Genomic DNA, 18,119 nt, shown 5'->3' on the forward strand with positions numbered 1-18,119 from the left:
TTCCACACCAGAAGCATGAAAGATTATTTCTGAAATTAACTTTTAAGTTGCTAAGCCCTTTGTCGCGCTTCTGCTTTTGTGCTTACATTACACAGCAGCATGCTTTGCTAATGCTAAAGTTACCAGCATTTCAGCTTCCAGTGTCTGGTAGAAATCTTATATACAGCCACAGACATATCTATACAGCCTACAGTTGTTTTATTTTTAAAAAGCATCCTAAAAATGAACTTAAGCTGAGGAAGCAGGAGAAGTTAATGTGTTTAGGCTTACGTGGTGTATTCCCACCTGTGTTGCTCCTCACACGTTTGCCAGGTGATTCCCAAAGTGACATGGATGCACTGCACATGCAGTGGGTCTGGTGGCTCCAGGGTACACCTCATATCCATACAACACATACCTTATCTCTATCAGCCTTTCCCAGGTGTACCAGAGTTTCACGCTTGTGCTACAGCGATAGTACACGTACCATACACTATACCGCACGTCCAGGATTTCCGTATGTCCTACAGCCTGGGTGCAGTTATTGCTACTGCCCCACCTTGGCTGGAGGACATCAACAAACCCTGGGCAAATGTCCAAAGACAATATATTTTGTCTGGACAAGTTTCTGGATGGAAAAAACCCATTTATTTAGAAGAATGGATGATTACTCTAAATTTGAAGGACATAACAAAACATGTCTTGGGTGCAATAAATAACATACCCTGGACCTGCTTATGCAAGCAAATATAGGGTTCTTATAGGTTAAAATATTCTTCATTCTTACTCTTTGGAAAGTTTCTAAGCCACCTAGACTTCCCTGGACATCTGCTGATTTGCCTTTATGCAAATGTAAAAATCATATTAGCTTTATTTTACCTTTAAGGGATGTTACAAGTGGCTGCTGGATCCAGAGGACTCTGCAGCCTGGGGATTCTCCTTCCCTTCCCAGCTGCTGAGACCCCAGAGGTCTCCCCATCCCAGTCCTACGGATGCATCCGCTGCTGTTCCCATTTGCAGTGAGGGCCAGTAGCGAGGCTGAGCCCCCTGCGTGTGTACAAGCAGACACACACGGAACGCTAAGACAGAGCACTGCATTTCACAGCACCTACATATACCACATACACTGTAAGTGCAGACAGCCCAGTCCTGATGCTCTTCTCCGGCTGGTCCAGACTGGGGTTCCCTATAGAAACCCCACACCCCCCGTCCCAGGTTCACAGGCACAACCGCATTCATGGACCCTCAAACACCAGCATGGCCTCCAAATCTGTCTGTTCATAGAATCGTAGAATGGTTAGAGTGGGAAGGGACCTTAGAGAACACCTAATTCCAACCCCCCTGCCCTGGGCGGGGACACCTCGCACTAGACCTAGTATCTAGACCACTAATACCCCTGCCCAGACCCTGGACCCTCTCACCCGGTGCATGGGTCTCCCTCTACTCGATGCTACCCTGGCCTGCAGTTTGCTAGCGAGCTCTACCTACACCTACACGCACCCAGCATCAAATTCACGGGTCTCCCCCTGCTGTCGCGCAGACCTGCGGTCCCTTTCTCGCCTGCTGCCGCTTCAGACCTTGTGGCAGCCGCACGCAGCACAGAAACGCCTCCAGGGCAGGGATGCACAAGCCGGGTGGCCCGGGGCAGCCCCGCCGGCCGGGGCGGGGGGGTGTTTTAAGGCACCATGTCCAGGGCCACCCCCGCCGTCCCCCCGGCTCCGTCTCTCGGCGCTGCGCGGCGGCACCTCCAGCCCCTCCTCACCCCGCCCCGGGCCGGGCAGTCGGGAAGCGGCCGCAGCCCCGGCCGCCGCGCCCCGCCATGGGCTGCTCCAGCAGCGCCCGCAGCCGCCCCCCGGACCCGCCGCCCGCCGCCGCCGGGCCGCCGCCGCGGGGTGAGCCGGGGCCGGGCGGGGGGCGCCGGGCGGGGGCTGCCTGAGCAGCTCGGGGGGAACGGGACCGCGGGGGATCCCGGCCGCGGGTTGGGGGGCGTCCCGCGGTGGGGCGGGGGCCGGTGGGGTTTCACTCGGGTTTTAGTTCAGTCCAGGCTGCAGATGGAGCTGCGCCTCCTGAGTGGGGTCTTGGTAAAGTGCTGCTTCGTGGGGACGAATCAGTGACTAGCTTCTGTTCCCAGTCGCTGAGTTTTTGGGGGTTTTTTAATTTAAAAATTTTATAATTTTGTGTAATACCTTGTAAATCCAATGCTCCCCCCCTCTCCCCTTTAAAACAATAGTCAACTAGCAACACCTGACCTTCCTTTTTCTTATGAAAACCTGTACACCCACCCCAGCACAGTTTACAGCACCAGCAATACTCTCGTGCCTTTGATTTGGCTCAAGTCACAGAGGATTAATTGTGGGTGCAAGGCATATCTGTAGGATGCTCCATAAGAATATCCTTGCTATTCAGTGGAAGTTAAGTAAAACTTTGTTTCCGTATTCATCATAGTTAGCTCTTTGCTCCAAGAGAGATTTGGAAACACTTTTACATGAACCCGAATTCTGCAGTTACAGATATTGGCGTCTCCAGAAAAATACGTCCTGAAGACAGATACATGAAAGTTGTTTGTATTTCATTTTATTGCATTTCTTTCCTGTATTCTTGAGTTATAAGGATCATCTGTAGCTGTTCTTCTGGCTGCAGCATCCTGTGTTTTCTGTTTGTTGTCTTGAGGTGTGGGTTGTGACTGCAGAGAAGGTGGCAGGTTGTATGGGTGTTGGGTAGTGGCACAGAGCGTTGTCTGTGCCACTCTAGAGCCAGCAAACTGAGGAGCCCCATTGAAAATATCACCATAAATCTCTTTATACTGTACCTGCTCTCTTGTTCACCTGGTCAATGTGCCGAATTCCTCTGCCTTTCCATCCTCTATTGAAAGGTGTTTGCACAGGAACCCTGAAGAGCTCAGGGAAACAACTGAAGTTACTTATTCTGAGTATTTTAGGAATTCTGTCTGAAGCCCTGTTCATGTTAGGATAGGTTATGAAATGTACTAAATACATAAACTAATATCATGATAATGATAGAGTGCAGTTTGTAATTACAGTAATTGGGCAGTTACCAGCCAGATATGTTAGTTATTTTCTAATTTAGTTCAGTGAGAGGATAATTTGAAAGAAACTTCTCTAAATGTGTTAATAGGGAAAAAATGTATTTAACTTCATTCTATTGATGTGTAACTCACAAAGAGGTGAGTCTTTTCACAAGGAAAGAAAGAAGGCTAAGATAAAAATATTGTAGCCACGTCCCACTTAAATTCACTGTGCTTTTCACTGTTTCTCCAGATGAAATTGTCTACAGCAGGGAAAATAAAAATTATAAATTTAAAAATAAAACAAAACTGGAAGGCATCCTAAGAATGTCAACTGCCACATGATGTTCCTTCTTCCTGGGGATAAAGGTATTGAACAGATTACTGGGAGGATTTATTTTTTCCATATTAGAGAATTCTTTGCATTTCAGATGAGAGCGGAGGAATGCTTCCAGGGTTTCCAGCAGTGCAGGTCTCGCATTGCATGGCAGTATTTTGTAATCCAATTTATATAAAACATCTTGATGAAGAGAGAGCTAGATGGAAGTTACAGGGCTGATGTTTACAGGAGCTGCAGGAGATTCCTAGCAATAATGGGTTTGAGTTGTTTCATTTCCTGGTAACGCCAACTGAAAACTCCATATAAGATGCTAGTTTTCATGGCTCATTTATTTCTGTCTGTAGGTTTTCAGTGCTCCCTGTCCACCTCGTACTAGGCAAGGTGAAGGCACGAGAAGTGTCTAAAGGATACGAAATAAAACATGAAAAGATCACGTCTGTGGTCTCTGAGCATACACTGCCTTTATTTGGTTGCTGCTTAGAGTAGTTTAAGTTTAAGATTTGGTGTTATTCTGATTGGGTATTTGTTTCACGTCAAGCTTCATGTTAGGAACAGGAGTGCTTGGAAGACAGGGTGTGATAGAGATCTGGAGAAGGTCAATAGGGAAATGTATTTGCTCTTTCTTGTAAGACAAGAACTGTATCGCTTGACAAAATGACTAGCAGCAGGCTTAAAACCAGCAAGAATGTGTTTTACAGGGGGTGTAAGCGGGCTGTAGACCTCATTGCCGCTGGTCATGGTGGAGGCTAAATGGTAAATGGATTGAAAAGGGGCTTGGGCACGTTCACAGAGGAATGCCCACTGAGGGACTGAAAGCCGTCCCCGTGGGCTGGGTCCCTCTGCCCTTTCCACTGCCCCGCGGCAGCTGTCAGAGGCAGGGTGCCGCCCTGGGTGCGTCTGTGCTCTGCCCATGTCACTGAGTTTCCCTCCTTTTTTTTGAGTTGCGTTATAATAGCTATACCTCTGTGAATTTGGAGGGGTTGCTTGGACATTGGTTGGTTTTACAGTTCCTGGGACAAGTGAGATTTTACGTGTCCCACAGTCAAAGTTGCTTCCTGTCTGTCGTGACACTCCAGCGTCCCTGTTCTTGCTCTTCCCCTGGCTCGGCCGTCCTTCCCCAGGTCTGTGGGCACACGCTAACTAGGTGACGCTTGCTGAGGAGGTCTTTTGCTTGAACGCCTTGAAAGAGCTGTGATTTTATCTTAAGAGTAGCAGTATTCAAGCAGCTGTTTTAAAGGCAGGATGTATTACGTTTTTTCGCTGTTCATCTGTCCGTGTATGAAGTGTCATCCGGCTCTGCACGCTGGCTTTGACACGGCAGTCATCATTTTCTCAGAAAATACAATTTGTTCAGATTTTGTAATTATTATATAAAAAAATTTCGTGCATGAATCCCCAGGGTTTTCATCTCGACATTCCTTCAGAGAAAATTAAGTACAAGCTCTTGTCAAACTGAATTTAATCAGAAAGTTTTTAAGTCAGTCTGATAGGTAGGTACAGCTCACTTTGTGTCCTCAACTGTTATCCTTAAATACCTGTCAGAGTAATTTTGCCATTTCTTTATTCATAAATTTTGTCTGCCAAAAAGGCCCATTGCTTTACTTAAGCCAGTAAATTGATGAAAGACGAAGTGGAAGTTTTAATCTGTTTAGGCTTTCTGTTGTTGAATGTTTTATTAGACAAAGTGTACTATGAGTGATAGTTTAGTATTTAAAAAGGCAGACAAACTGGGTTTTGTTTTAAGAAATGGGCACTGGGATGAGAAAGTTCTTTTCAGTGTTTTTCCTTCAGCCCACCCAGAGGCAGCACCAGCAGTTTCCCACGTGCAGCCCAGGGCAGCAGCTCCCTCCTACTTGGAATGTTTATTCTGTGCCTGGTTTGGGGCAGGAAAAGGTGCTTCCTTGCATAGCATCCCCTCACCAGCAAACCTTCTGCACACTTCAGATCCGTAAGGCAAAACGTAATAGGACGTTGGCCTATAAACAGGTCAGCTCACGCCACATAAAAACATATGATGCATATCAAGCCAAAACTTTTTTAGTGTAAGAGCAGCACCATCCTCTACTGGATATGTGCAAGAGCAGCAGGCCTGGTGAAGGAGCATTGTCCGTAGCCAGGTGGGAGCTCTTTGACAGGTAGTGCTTGTGCGGCCCCCTGGGGGTCTAGTGCTCATCTAGCTTACATGCTCACTCAGCAGTTATCTGTAATTCTCTTTTTTCTTTCCTTTCTCTGCCATAACTAAAAGCATCATCAGGTGAAAACGCCTCAACTGCAGACAATCATGAAACCATAGCTGACCAAACACAGTTGGAGCCAGCGGAGGATGTGAGTCTTGCCTCTGAGGAGACAAACCCGGACGACCATCTGCCAGGAGAGGAGGCTGCAGCCGTGATTCTGGCCGTAGAGGGAAAGATCAATTCAGTCAGTAAAAGGGAGGAGCCGGAGGGCACTGAGCCCCTGCCTGCAGGAGTGGAGGAGAGCTCTGAGCTGCCATCTGCTTGGCGAGAGGAGAGCAATGGGCCTTCACCTCCAGCACCAGGAGAAGATAAGCCTTTACCTCCAGCACCAGGAGAAGACGCAGAGGGCAATGGGCTGGTAGAGGGCAGTGACAGATCTGTAGTGGAAATCATCAAGAAAGTACATATTACTGAAGAGGACCACCTCATTGAGGGTAATATTTGTGCTTTCATAAATTCAGGAGACCAAATTCTGCCTCCAGGGACTTGTGCGTGGGTCCTTTTGACTTTACTGAGAGCCTCTCATAATCTTCTGGAGTCAGAGTTTGGTCCAGGGAGTCTGTACAATGTGGGGCATAGAAGAACATGGCTGGGGAAGCCTCAGACTCACAAGCCCAAGCTGTAATAAATTTAATCAGCATTTCCAGTCATTACCTCTGCTATTTCATTTCATTTTGTGCCCTTTTTGTTCTTAGCAGGTACAACGTCCCACCATACCCCTCATTTTAAATGTTGCATTTCTGTGTAGCTCAGACATAATCCTTAATATTTACAGAGACCAAAGGCTGTATTACTTAGTTACATGTATTAATTATAAGGCTACTGTCCCTGTGCACACGAAGTTGGAGGGGGCATATTTGGATGCAGAAGAAGAAGCATCTCTCTGATGCACCCTTGGCATACCCAGCCTGTCCTAGAAGGTTGTCTACTACACAAGCAGAATAGAAGTGAAGGGACATAGGGATGGGCTTTCCAAAAATGTTTGGAGCTGCCTAGCTGGGGAGGAAGGCTGCGTGAGGGAGCAGTGATGAGTCTCTGAGGTGGCAGGTATTTCTGTGTGGTGTGAGAGGGACGTTGACTGGGCGGTGTGGTTGTTGCCAGAGATTTCAGGCCGTGCTCATCTTTGGGTTAATGCCCAGAGGGTGCGTGTGGACTGCACACGCAGAAGGTGAACACTTCACAGGAGGAGTCAGTTTTCTTCTAAATGGTACAAAGCAGCTTGGTGAGCAATCAGATACTTCCCGGGGGAGCATTTCTTTAGGGAATAAGCAGGTAAAGCATATGAGAAGTATTTCTCTGCAGGGAAAGGTGGTATCAGCAGCCTTCCTCACACCACATTTGCCTCGAAGAAGTGTGAGATGCAGGAGAAGGACTGATCTGTGTGAAACCCAGAGCCAGTTACACGCACCACCACTAACCCTGACGCTTTGCTGTCTCTCAACTGGCTATATAACTCTGACTCTCTGCATCCTGGTAGCTGAGCGTGGGGATTGGCTTGTCCTCTCCTATGTCTCTTCACTAGAGTTTTGATGTTTCCTCTACATAAAATGGGCACCTATCCTTTGGAATGAAGTCTCGGTTTATGTAAGCAGTAAATGACTGGGTGGTCACCTGTAAAACACGTAGTCTTGCCTAGCTGGAAACTCCAATTTCATTAATCACCATTTCTAAGCTTTGGGGCATAGTGCTGGAGGCAGAGCAGCATGCCCTGAACGTTGCGGTATGACCTCATGTCCGTGCAAACACATTTACAATTGACTGTTTGCCTGAAGATCAGTTACGGGGCTCGGACCACCAAGCAATTCATGTTCCTTGCAGGGCAAGTGAACAAGGCTTTTGGGAAAAAGAGTTTTGCTCCTATTTGTTCCAAGCTAGAAGTAATATCTTAACTTGTGTGCATTAACTTTCTGTGAGGTATGTGATAAAGAAGGGACCTTCCATTTTTATGCTGTGGTGCATATGCTACTTGGCACTTGTTTTGCTTTCCTTTATTCTTCAGTAGGTTTGCAAGTAAATTAATTAGGTAGCAGCTTCCCAGGGAAAGCACCGTTCAGCCAGCCTGGCATGTTACTGTGTTTTTTATTTCTGTTTTGTTCCAATTGCAAATAGAACTGCACGTATATAAAATAACATCCAGGAAAAATAATTTGAACAGAAACAGGACTCATGATGTGTCTTGAATAGAGCATCAAGGGGATTTTGTGAAAGCATCAGGAGAACTTTACGGGCATGAGGCATGCATGTAGCTGGATGATGGAAAGTGGTTGGGAGCATCCTGTTTGTTCCCTACGGATTCGTTCAGGGGGTACCTTGGTCAGGGGCACTGGAGAGCTGGAAAAGTACAGTCAGGTTTACGGAAAGGAGCTGGGGCACTTGGAGCTTTTCTCAGTGGATCCTAATTTGATCTCCATGGTTACTGTTCCCAGGTGAGACGGGAGAACAGGTGGAAACTGAGCTGCTGAGTGAGATAGTAAGTGGAGGGCCTGAAACAAAAGAAGAAGAAACAGGAGAAGCTGTGGATGGTGCAGCAGCGACAGAGATAGGTATGTTGACAGAGGAGGGAAGGACCACATGGGTTATTGTTTAGGAGGCAGAAAAGACTGTGCCGTCCTTAATGAGCACATCTTGTCATCCCCCTGCCAGTGTACGGCTGCTTTCTGCATTTTAGCACAAGAGAGAATCATAAATATTTTTGTTTACATTAAGGGATATTTTTGGAAGCAATTAATTGGAAGTCATGCTTTTTACATGGGTTGTCTTCATGTAATACATGAGTCTTACCAGTGATAAATTGCCCCTCTCTGGGGAGAATGCTAGACTGTAACATGCAGTCTTGGAAAATAAAAACCGATGTTAAAACCATGACTCTGCTCATTATTATTTGCAGGCTTGTTTTTATGAGCTAATGCCTTAACACCGCTTTGTGATTTCCATTCTGTGCCAGACGGTCATTTTAGATCCTCTCGTTCTCCTTATCACCTGAAATCAGCAGTGTAGTGCTGGGATGAAAGCACATTGCGCATCAAATGCAGTCACATGGTGGGAAGGAAAAAAAATCACAGGCCAAATAAAGCACCTTTGGAAAATCGTCACACCAGTGAAGAGAAGAATTTGAGGAGACAGAACTGTCCCTCTATCAGACTTGGAAGTTATGTTCACGATTCAGACATCACAGTCTTTCTGCAAAAGTTATTTCTTCTCCCACCACATTCACTAAGAATCCTCCGCTCATTTATTTTGAGTCCATCACATGAGGTATTTGCGTGCCCCAGAAGGCAGAGGTTACCCCGTGGTACTGCTGGAATGTGGAAAAGGATGAGCAGGCAATGCAGACACCTCCTCCCTTCCCCCAGCCAGTGGTACCGCAATGATTGAAACCGCTTTTCCCCTTTCCCCTCCCTCCTAACCACTGGCCGATGTACCTGTGCTCCACATCTCTCTGGGCTAGTGAGTATTTCTGTAATTCAGAAGAGAAAAGCTCCAGCAGGAAGGGTGGGAGATACCGTACACCAGCACCTTCATGACTTCCAAATGAACCTTTTGCACCTGGGATGAGAGCTCTTTGGTTCCTTCCCGGTGCAGCATATGCTCCAGCCTTTGAGCTGGCAGCAGCAAGGCAGCGTGTTCCTCTTGTGCTGCAGCATTAAGGAAAACGGTTTGCAGCATGAGCTCTGCAGCCTGGCAGACCAGTAGGGTGGTGTCGACTGGTTTGGTCAAGGCGTATATGCCTTTATGACCTTGTGACTACTCAAGTAGAATTAGATAAGCAGTGTTAAAAAAAAAGCACTCTCCTCCCTTTAATTCTCATCCATTTAACAGTTGATCACCTTTATATTGTTATTTTTTAAGCTAGCCTGTGAAGACAAGCCACTGTTGGCCCTTGGCAAGTGTGCTCTTGCAGGATCTTTAAAATTTTGCCATATAGCTTTGCCCACGAAGCCCAAAAAAGTTTATTCACTCAACTTGTTTTTAATGTGTTGTCCCTAAGCTTTTTCAGAGAATTATCTGTCTGTGCTGTGACTTCAGCAAAGCACTTAACTTGCTTCTGGGAAACCTCAAAGAACAGCATCCTGCTCCTAAAGAGTAAGGGATTTCATCGTGTAGTGATTACAGCTTTATTGAAAATACTTATTTTCTGGAGTTACCTGCCTTGACAATATTCTCCCCAACAGTTTTGTAAGGAGCCAGAAAGAGCAGCCCTGCTTCTATGCCCGTAATACATTTCAGATGACAGGAGCATACCGACGCAGATAGCTCAGAGAACAGCTGTGGGCAAGAAAAGCAAACAATGTTAAGAATGGAACAGTGGCCATTTAAATCTGGGATACTGTTGTGTAAGGGAGTAATTCTTCCATCTTGAAAGGATATTGAAGAACTAAACCAAGATTCTGGGCAGGGAAGCAAGATCGCTAAAGGGAATGGAAAAATTCTTACTTTGAGAGAGATCAAAAACATTCAGAGCCTTGTCTCTGAGAGGGTACGACTAAGAGGATATGAGCTGACCTAGTCCAAAATAGATACTGCTCTAAAGGTGGCTGAGGTCCACCTCTGAACAAGGGAGTGCTCAGTAACACAATAAGCGTGTTGAATTCGAAACCACTAAAGGGTATTTTTTTTTCCACACTATATTAGCAATGTTCATGCAAATTAACTGTCAGACTCTTTGTCACAGAAAGTCACTGCAATTGGACGTCGCTCCCGAATCGCCTATATTCCCCTGCAAAATTCCCACCTTCCCTGTGTTCCCTACTCAGCCCTGTGGTAATACCACCATTCGCTACAAGGAAATCCCGTGTTTCCGTGTTCCCAACCTCTCCTTGCAGGGTCTTCTGGCTGGGAAAGAAGTATCCTGAGCTGGAGTGGTCCAACACTACAATTTCTGCCACTCATTCCCTTGGGCACCGTCTTTTAGCTATCAAGCAAGCCAGCGAGACTCAGAGCTTCTCAGCTGCTGATGGCCAACACATACAGTTTCAGGGGCTGGGTGCAGTTCCTCAACCGTACTTCATCATGGAATAGTTGCGTTAGGAAGGTACCTCTGGAGATTGTCTAGTCCCGCCCCTCTGCTCAAAGCAGGGTCAGCTGGAGCAGGTTGTCCTGTTGGGTTTTGAATATCCTCAAGGATGGAGAGACCACAAACTCTGTGGGCAGCCTGTTCCAATTGGTCAGTTCCCCTTACAGTAAAAGAAAGGCATTTTTTTACATTTAAATGTAATACCCGTACTCGAATTATGCCCTTTGTCTCTTGTCCTTATTTAAGATTTAATGTCCACGAGACCTCTGGCCCTGTGTCAAATATGACTGAAATTATCTAGCGATTTCTAAAGTTAGGGGAAAAGGCAGCAGGGTGGGGAGGAGCATAAAGGTGTTGCAGCGTAACTGGATTTCACACAGGTGGTGTTACTGTCTGTAAGAGGGAGACTGTGTATGAATGGGATCGGGAAGAGGAAGCAGAGCCAGTGTCTGCTTGCAGCTGCCACAGATCCACATAGAACATCCTTACAGATCTGGGAGAAGAGCAATACCCTCTTCATCCTGTGATTCTTCCAGGGAACTTTCACTTTGAATTCCTGTAAGATTTAGTGAATATCAAGTTGTACCCTCAATTAATTGTTAAACTGATTTTTTTTCCATGTGTTTCAGAGACAGCTAATAACAAGGAATAGAAGTTATGTCGCTATGAACATCCTCTTCTTGGGCCTGCTCTTCTGTCCACGTGAACATTTTTTTAATTTTATTGGGTTGGGAAAATAGAAAAGCTTTTATGGATTGAGCCACAAGCTACAGACATGAGTAAGAGGCATCAGAAAATGTTTTATATAATATATATTTTTTGAAGTCAAGCTGCCAAGACTTCAAGTGTTTGAAATGCCTGAACTTTCACCTCCCTGCCACGGAGTGCCTTCTGTACATGGCTAGCACAGCGGGATAATTTTCCAACGGCAGTACAACCATTCAGCTTTCAATTAGGATTTTTTCCAGGTTCAGATAACTAACCTTTGAAACCTTCAACCAGAATTATATAGGATAGAGAAGATAGTGCAGCTTTTTTCTTTTTTAGTGGCAGTATGCAGGCGATTTTTCCACGTGCCTGCACTACCAGTATACGGAGCTGCTGAAGTGTGTAGCACGTGGAGGACTGGAAGATGAAAGTGCCCGTTTTCCAGGCTGTAACTAAATGCGGAGGTTAGTTTTTCGGAAAATGGAAGATAGAGAGGGTGCAGTGTCCAGGTCCCAAGTGGGTGTCTGCTACTCACTCTCCATTTTTAAACAAAAATTTATTGCAAGGCTAGTAGTACAAAGTATGTGATGACTCCTGCAAAAACAGGGAGAAGAGGGCATTTTTAACTACGAATACAATGTTTTAGTCTTATAAATTCTAGCATGCTTAAAATATAATGATAACTTCACAGCTGTTAACATTCATGGTGATTAATAACTTCTCTTTAGCTGTGTAGCTACTCATACGCGTTTGTGTCTTCTAAAATAGACTTCTAACCAGAGACATACCTAAGCCTGTTCCCAAAGGAGACGTTATCTAGTTTCTTTCCCTGTAGTGCTGTTCTCCAGAAGAAGTATGCGATCAGGGACTGTCTTGGTTATTTTCCAAAATGCTAAATAATCATTTTGGAGCTGAAGCTGAATGACAAAGCTTTCAAACAAATTTCCTGTGAAAACGGGCCCTGAATATAATTGGTGTTACGGATCTGATAGAGAGTAGAAGTTTGTTCTGATGGTGAATGTTGCAAAGGGACTATATGTTATCATTGAGGACTCTGCAGGGTTCTCTGACATAAGGAAGCAGAATACAGAGAAAAGGTCAGTTATCTAAAAATGGCAAGCACATGTTGCTATTTTATTAGCTTTATTGTACAAAAGGACTTCACAAAAATTTTGCTGTCGCTAGCAAATTATACAAATCCCCTCTAAGAGCTAAATTTTGTGCTGCCTGTGCACATCTGACCCCAGTTGACTTTGGTTTGTGTTAAATAATCTAACTGATATCCCTGACCTATCAGCCTTTTGTGTAAGCTGATTTTCCTTGGGTAGATCACTAAAGCTGAGGTTTTCTGCTTATCGGCACTCTTACAAACTTGTCAGCTTCATTTATTGTCAACTTTGTGTAGGCAATACCATAAACTTTTAGAACCAAAATGCATACTTTCTGGTTTTTTAGGAGTTTTTTAGTAGGTGGATGTTGCAGAGTTGTTTTTTTTTTCATTTTTACTAGCCTTCTATAATAGAGAAGTTAAAACGAGCAGCTAGTTCTATTAAAAATCTATTGACATTAAAGTGGGAATTAAAAATGCAGAGGTAGACAAACTTTTTGTCCATGTGCCCAAATTACCCCATGACAAAAAGCCATGAGAAACACACCACGCACTTGGGAGAGCTGAGGAGTAGGGGAACAGGTACTGAGCAGGAGGAGGGCTCCCGGGGTGATACAGGACTGGGCTGGGCGTACGGCCAGGGTCCAGAATACCCCAGGAATTTCCACTGTCAGCTCCTTCTGGTGGCTGGTTTCCCCCTGTGAGCTGGGAATTCGGCACCTGTGCCAGTGCAGTCCTTCTCCCAAACACAGGAGATGAAATCGGCGGGGGAGCCATGCTGACTACTTGCAAGTTGTGTGTTAGATCATGAGTTGCAGGTTGACTGGCTACATTGAACAATTTAAAAGCGTAAACCAAGAGGAGTTCTGTGACAGAGATCCGTAGTATTAACAGCAACAGAGGATACTGCACTTGGAAATAAAATATGAACATACAAGGGAGTCAAGATAACCTGCTCACCTCAGAGTCACTCTTTCTACCACTGCTGTTTCAAGGAAGACAGGTGACAATATATGTCCTTTCCTCACCATTCAACTCTTTCAGGTCATTAATCAATGCTAATTGGAAACAAGAGAAGTATAAGTCAGTCAATGACTCAACAATATCAGCCCTTCTCAGTCATCTTCAGTGTTTATATATTCTGTGATCACAACAAATGAAAGCTATTTTTCCTTTTCCTTTCAAAATGATGAAATACACTTGACACTGTGCTAAACATGAAATGTTAATCACTTCAATTACCACGAGATCAGAAGTTAGCTGCTAGAGGTACGCTGAACATCCCTACCTTGAGAAATACACTGGGGCCTAGAGTTCCCAGTGTGTAAACTACCAAAGCATGTTCTATGCGTAAAGGGCCAAAATACGTGCAGGTCTTTGCCTCTGCAAACCTGGGATGTCACAGAGATTGCCAAGGGCACAAATAGTTCTGCGGATCAAAGAGCTGTCTCACAGTTAAAGGCTGAGAAGACGATATGCTCCAGTGTCTCTGTTTGCAAGACATAACTCCAGAGACAGGGCAATACACTTCAGCTTTTCTTTTTAGCGTAATCAAAATACAGAACAATCTTCAGAAATGTTTATCAAAAGCTAGCCAATTTTGAGCCCTTAACTTCATCCAAGGTGGAGATAATCATTCCGTGCCGGAGGGAGTGCTGGGCAGGACACTGGAAGGAATAAACTCAGCTTCCAAGCTAACGAGAAAGTTCTGGTAGGAATTTTGTTTCAATTCCCAATAAGCACATCTCTAGAGGAGGTTAAATTTGCACTCTGTCAGCTCTTTGCAGACACATACGCACGTTGTGTTGGGATCCCAGAAAACACTTGGCACTCTCGCTGGCTAGGGCTGGCTCTGGCACTCGGTGCGGAACGGCTTTCAGGTAAAAACTGCAGCAAGAGCAAGGCGCTTGTAGCAGAAGGTTCGAGTGGTTTAAGTTTGGATGTGTGTTTTAACAGAGAAAGTTTTAGTAAAATTATGTACTGAGCTTTGTTTTTGCATTGTTTAATCTGTAGAAAATATAATCTTTTGGAGAAAAAAAACCCCAACAACTACTTAAAAGAAACCTGGTAGAACATGCACATTTGAGTGTTGTTCTACTTTCACAGAAACAGAGGATCTGTTCTGTTGCTTTCTTAAGTTACACGTGATAGAAACAGATTTTAAATGGTGAAATTAGTTTGCTGCAAGATGAGTTGCAACTTCATATTTTGCATGCTAGAGGCTCAGTCTAGCAAACAAAAGAAGCGAAGTTTAACTTAGCTCCAGTTAAAACAGGATTTAAGTATTTGTGTACTTTGCTGAACTAAGACCTGAGAAGTATCCACACTACTTGTTTTTTATATTGGAGAATTATCGGGTTTAGCCTTTTTGTCTTAAAGAATAGAATCAAATAATATAACTCTGCTTAAAAAATAAAAGTTTTAAACTTCTCTATGGAAGGCTGATTGTTTATGTTGAGATTATAGCTGTAAATAAGAGAGTTTATTTCAGTTACTCTAGAATTCTGGTACCTGAAGAATACATATTTAGATCTGAGGCATTCAAGAAACTGTACAGCTGGTCTCCAGCTAAAAGCTAAAGAATCGTAGAGCTAAAAGTGGATTTTAGTTCTTCACTTTTTGCAGAATGGCACCTGCTTACTGACACAGACATTTTTAATGGAGGTAATGTGTTGTGGCTTGTTAGCTGCATCCAGCAAGCTTTTTTTTTCCCCCTAGGTGTTTCACTTGCAGAAAGCAATGGTATATTCACGGAATCATGGAATCGCGGAATCACGGAATCTTCAGAGTTGGAAGGGACCTCTAGAGATCATCTAGTCCAACTCCCTGCTAGAGCAGGATTGCCTAAAGCACATCCCTCAGGGCTGCATCCAGGCGGGTCTTGAAAATCTCCAGAGAAGGGGACTCCACAACCTCCCTGGGCAGCCTGTTCCAGTGCTCTGTCACCCTCACCGTAAAGAAGTTTTTCCGTGTATTTGAACGGAACTTCCTATGTTCTAGCTTGTGCCCATCACACTCCTTTGCACTAGTGAGGACCCCCGGAAGAGTTCTATAGAGCGCTTGTAACAGCAAATAGACAAGACAGCACACGCACCCAAAAAAATAGAAAATAAAATCAAACCTGCCATCTAGTGTTAGGTTCAAGGTTGGCAAAGAAGCAGCACAGCACAAGTGAGGCGGTTGAGAATAACGGCAGAGGTAAGAAGGGATAACCGTCGCAATTACCGAAGACTGAAAGTAGCTCCTGTTCAACACTATTGAAATCTGCTGAAGGTGAACTTTAACTAAATCTGCTACAAATAAGTGAAATCTATTCCAACAAAGTACTTATATCTGAGCAAAGCCGTGACAGAGAACCACAAATATAAATTAGGAATCTGTTTAAAGGTAACTCCATTCAATTATGCTATTCTTAAGTGACAAAGTGAAGGAACATTTGCTCCATGTTCCCTAGAAAGTCATATTCGTGTTAGCACTAGCTCCTTCCTAACGAGTCGGGCATGTTTTTTCTTAGGTGGGATTGCTGCTTGAGTCAGAGCTGTCAAGTGTAAAAGACATGAATGGTATAGCCAAGGAGAGAGACAAAGAGCAGAGGCCAAGACTAATAAAGTTTATATGTAGGACGTTTATATGCAGAAAAGTCAGGTATTTGTCAAAGGTTGTTGCTTGGCAGTTCACTGTTTGAAATAGTGAAAGCATTATCGTTTTGTCAAGGGAAAGCGAGATTATGCTGTAAAAAAATCCATACATCTGTACATGCATCTATTGCTGTGACAACCTCATTATTAATCTTTTTTCTTTTTTTTTTAAAGATACAATTTACAAGCTCAGGAAAACGCAGGAGAAATGTCCACTTCACACCACATCTAGAAGGGGTAAATAGGGTTGACTGTTCTCGTAGCTTTCCAACTGCCCTTCTGGTGTATGCTAAAGCGATACCAGGAGTGCACGAAACATACAAAATATAGTTACCGCGGTAGTGGAACTGCAGTAACAAGAGCTGGAAAGCACGGCTGGCAAGCAGGAACGTAAGAAACCACAAGTGGGACAATTACAGATTATCCAAGGATGGAAGATGATTCACACAATGTGGCCGTGGCACTGAACGCAGGCAGATTTTCAGACAAAGCAATATCTGCATGTGCCATGCAAAGGCATACAGCAATACGGCACTGCCAGATCAGAATTTTCTTGCGTGCTTATCCTATGAAAACCATTAACCGATTGAGGGAGGTGATCCTGCCACTCTGCTCTGCTCTTGTGAGACCCCACCTGGACTACTGTGTCCAGCTCTGGGGCCCTCACCACAGGAAAGACATGGACCTGTTAGAGTGGGTCCAGCAGAGGGTCACAAAGATGATCAGAGGGCTGGAGCACCTCTCCTGTGAGGACAGGCTGAGAGAGTTGGGATTCTTCAGCCTGGAGAAAAGGCGTCTCCGGAGAGACCTTATAGCAGTGCCTAAAGGGCACCCACAGGAAAGATGGGAAGGGACTCTTTATCAGGGAGTGTAGTGACAGGACAAGGGGTAACAATTTTAAACTGGAATAGAGGAGATTTAGATTAGATATAAGGAAGAAGTTCTTTACTGTGAGGGTGGTGAGACAGTGGAACAGGTTGCCCAGAGAAGTTGTGGATGACCCATCCATCCCTCGAAGTGTTCAAGACCAGGCTGGACGGGGCTTTGAGCAGCCTGGTCTAGTGGGACGTGTCCCTGCCCATGGCAGGGGGGTTGGATCTAGATGATCTTTAAGGTCCCTTTCAACTCCAACCATACTATGAAAAGTATGTGAGATGATCAGTAGGCATTATACACAGAAGACAAAGGATGCGCACAAAGAACTGAGGTTTGGATTGCAGTTGTTGGACAGCTGAACCCACAGCATTGTGACTTGACTTGTGGCAGACCAGCATTATTCTCTCTCCTTGCTATACTGCTGGTTTTGTGGCTTACCAACATCGATGACATTTCATGACACGAGATGGGACTAGAACCTGATCCCAAAGTGCTCAGTAATGGTACTCTCACATACGAACAGCAGCATCCAGGATTCCCTCTCACAGTACATTTGATAAAGCAGGTACACGTTTCTACCACTGAAATGGTACATTCTCCAAGCTGCTGTATATAGCTATTTTTACTTTCTACACAAAGAAAGTGAAGATACAGTGACAGTAGCATCCCCCATGTAATTGCATGGCCATCCTCACAGAAGGGAGCAAAATGAAGATGTTGAGGTGGACAGACTATAACGGAAAAGAATTTCTGTGCATTTCCTCCCAAATAAACCAATACCGTGCTTAGTCATATGGCTGCAGGGAAAACAGGGAATCAACTCTTCCATGAGGTAGCTGACTTTCAAACTAGTTCCTTCAAAACATGGTATCCGTTTCCACTTGGTTGGAAGGTAAATGCAGAGGGATGGGATAACTTGCTAGCATCACCAGTCTGACTTCTCAACACAGCTTAATCACCCCATCAAGCAGATGCTTCAGTCCTTAATGGCAGAGAGAAAAATGCCAAGAACTGCGATGCCATGGTAGCTGAAAGGTTCCTGTCTTGGAGGATTATTTTCATCCTTAGCTATCAGGAGATAGCTAAAAAACCTATTTTTTTTGTTTGAATTATTACTTATTCACTAAGTAACGGAGTATCAAAGCATAACCAGGAAAAAAAAAAAAAAATTGTTCCCAGAATAGACAAGCACAG

General features: G+C 44.6%; 1 protein-coding gene across 1 annotated transcript; it reads left to right on the plus strand.

The window, feature by feature from the left end:
* The first annotated feature begins 1,795 nt into the window (after positions 1 to 1,795).
* Positions 1,796 to 11,345, plus strand: ERICH5 (glutamate rich 5). Its single transcript, XM_074577505.1, has 4 exons — positions 1,796 to 1,871; positions 5,590 to 6,015; positions 8,008 to 8,124; positions 11,225 to 11,345. Exons 1-4 carry the CDS (start codon positions 1,799 to 1,801, stop codon positions 11,245 to 11,247), a joined length of 639 nt encoding a protein of 212 aa, XP_074433606.1. The 5' UTR covers positions 1,796 to 1,798; the 3' UTR covers positions 11,248 to 11,345.
* The last annotated feature ends 6,774 nt before the right edge of the window (positions 11,346 to 18,119 follow it).

The sequence above is a fragment of the Larus michahellis genome, chromosome 2 (assembly GCF_964199755.1).
Source record: "Larus michahellis chromosome 2, bLarMic1.1, whole genome shotgun sequence".
NCBI classification, from domain to species: domain Eukaryota; kingdom Metazoa; phylum Chordata; class Aves; order Charadriiformes; family Laridae; genus Larus; species Larus michahellis.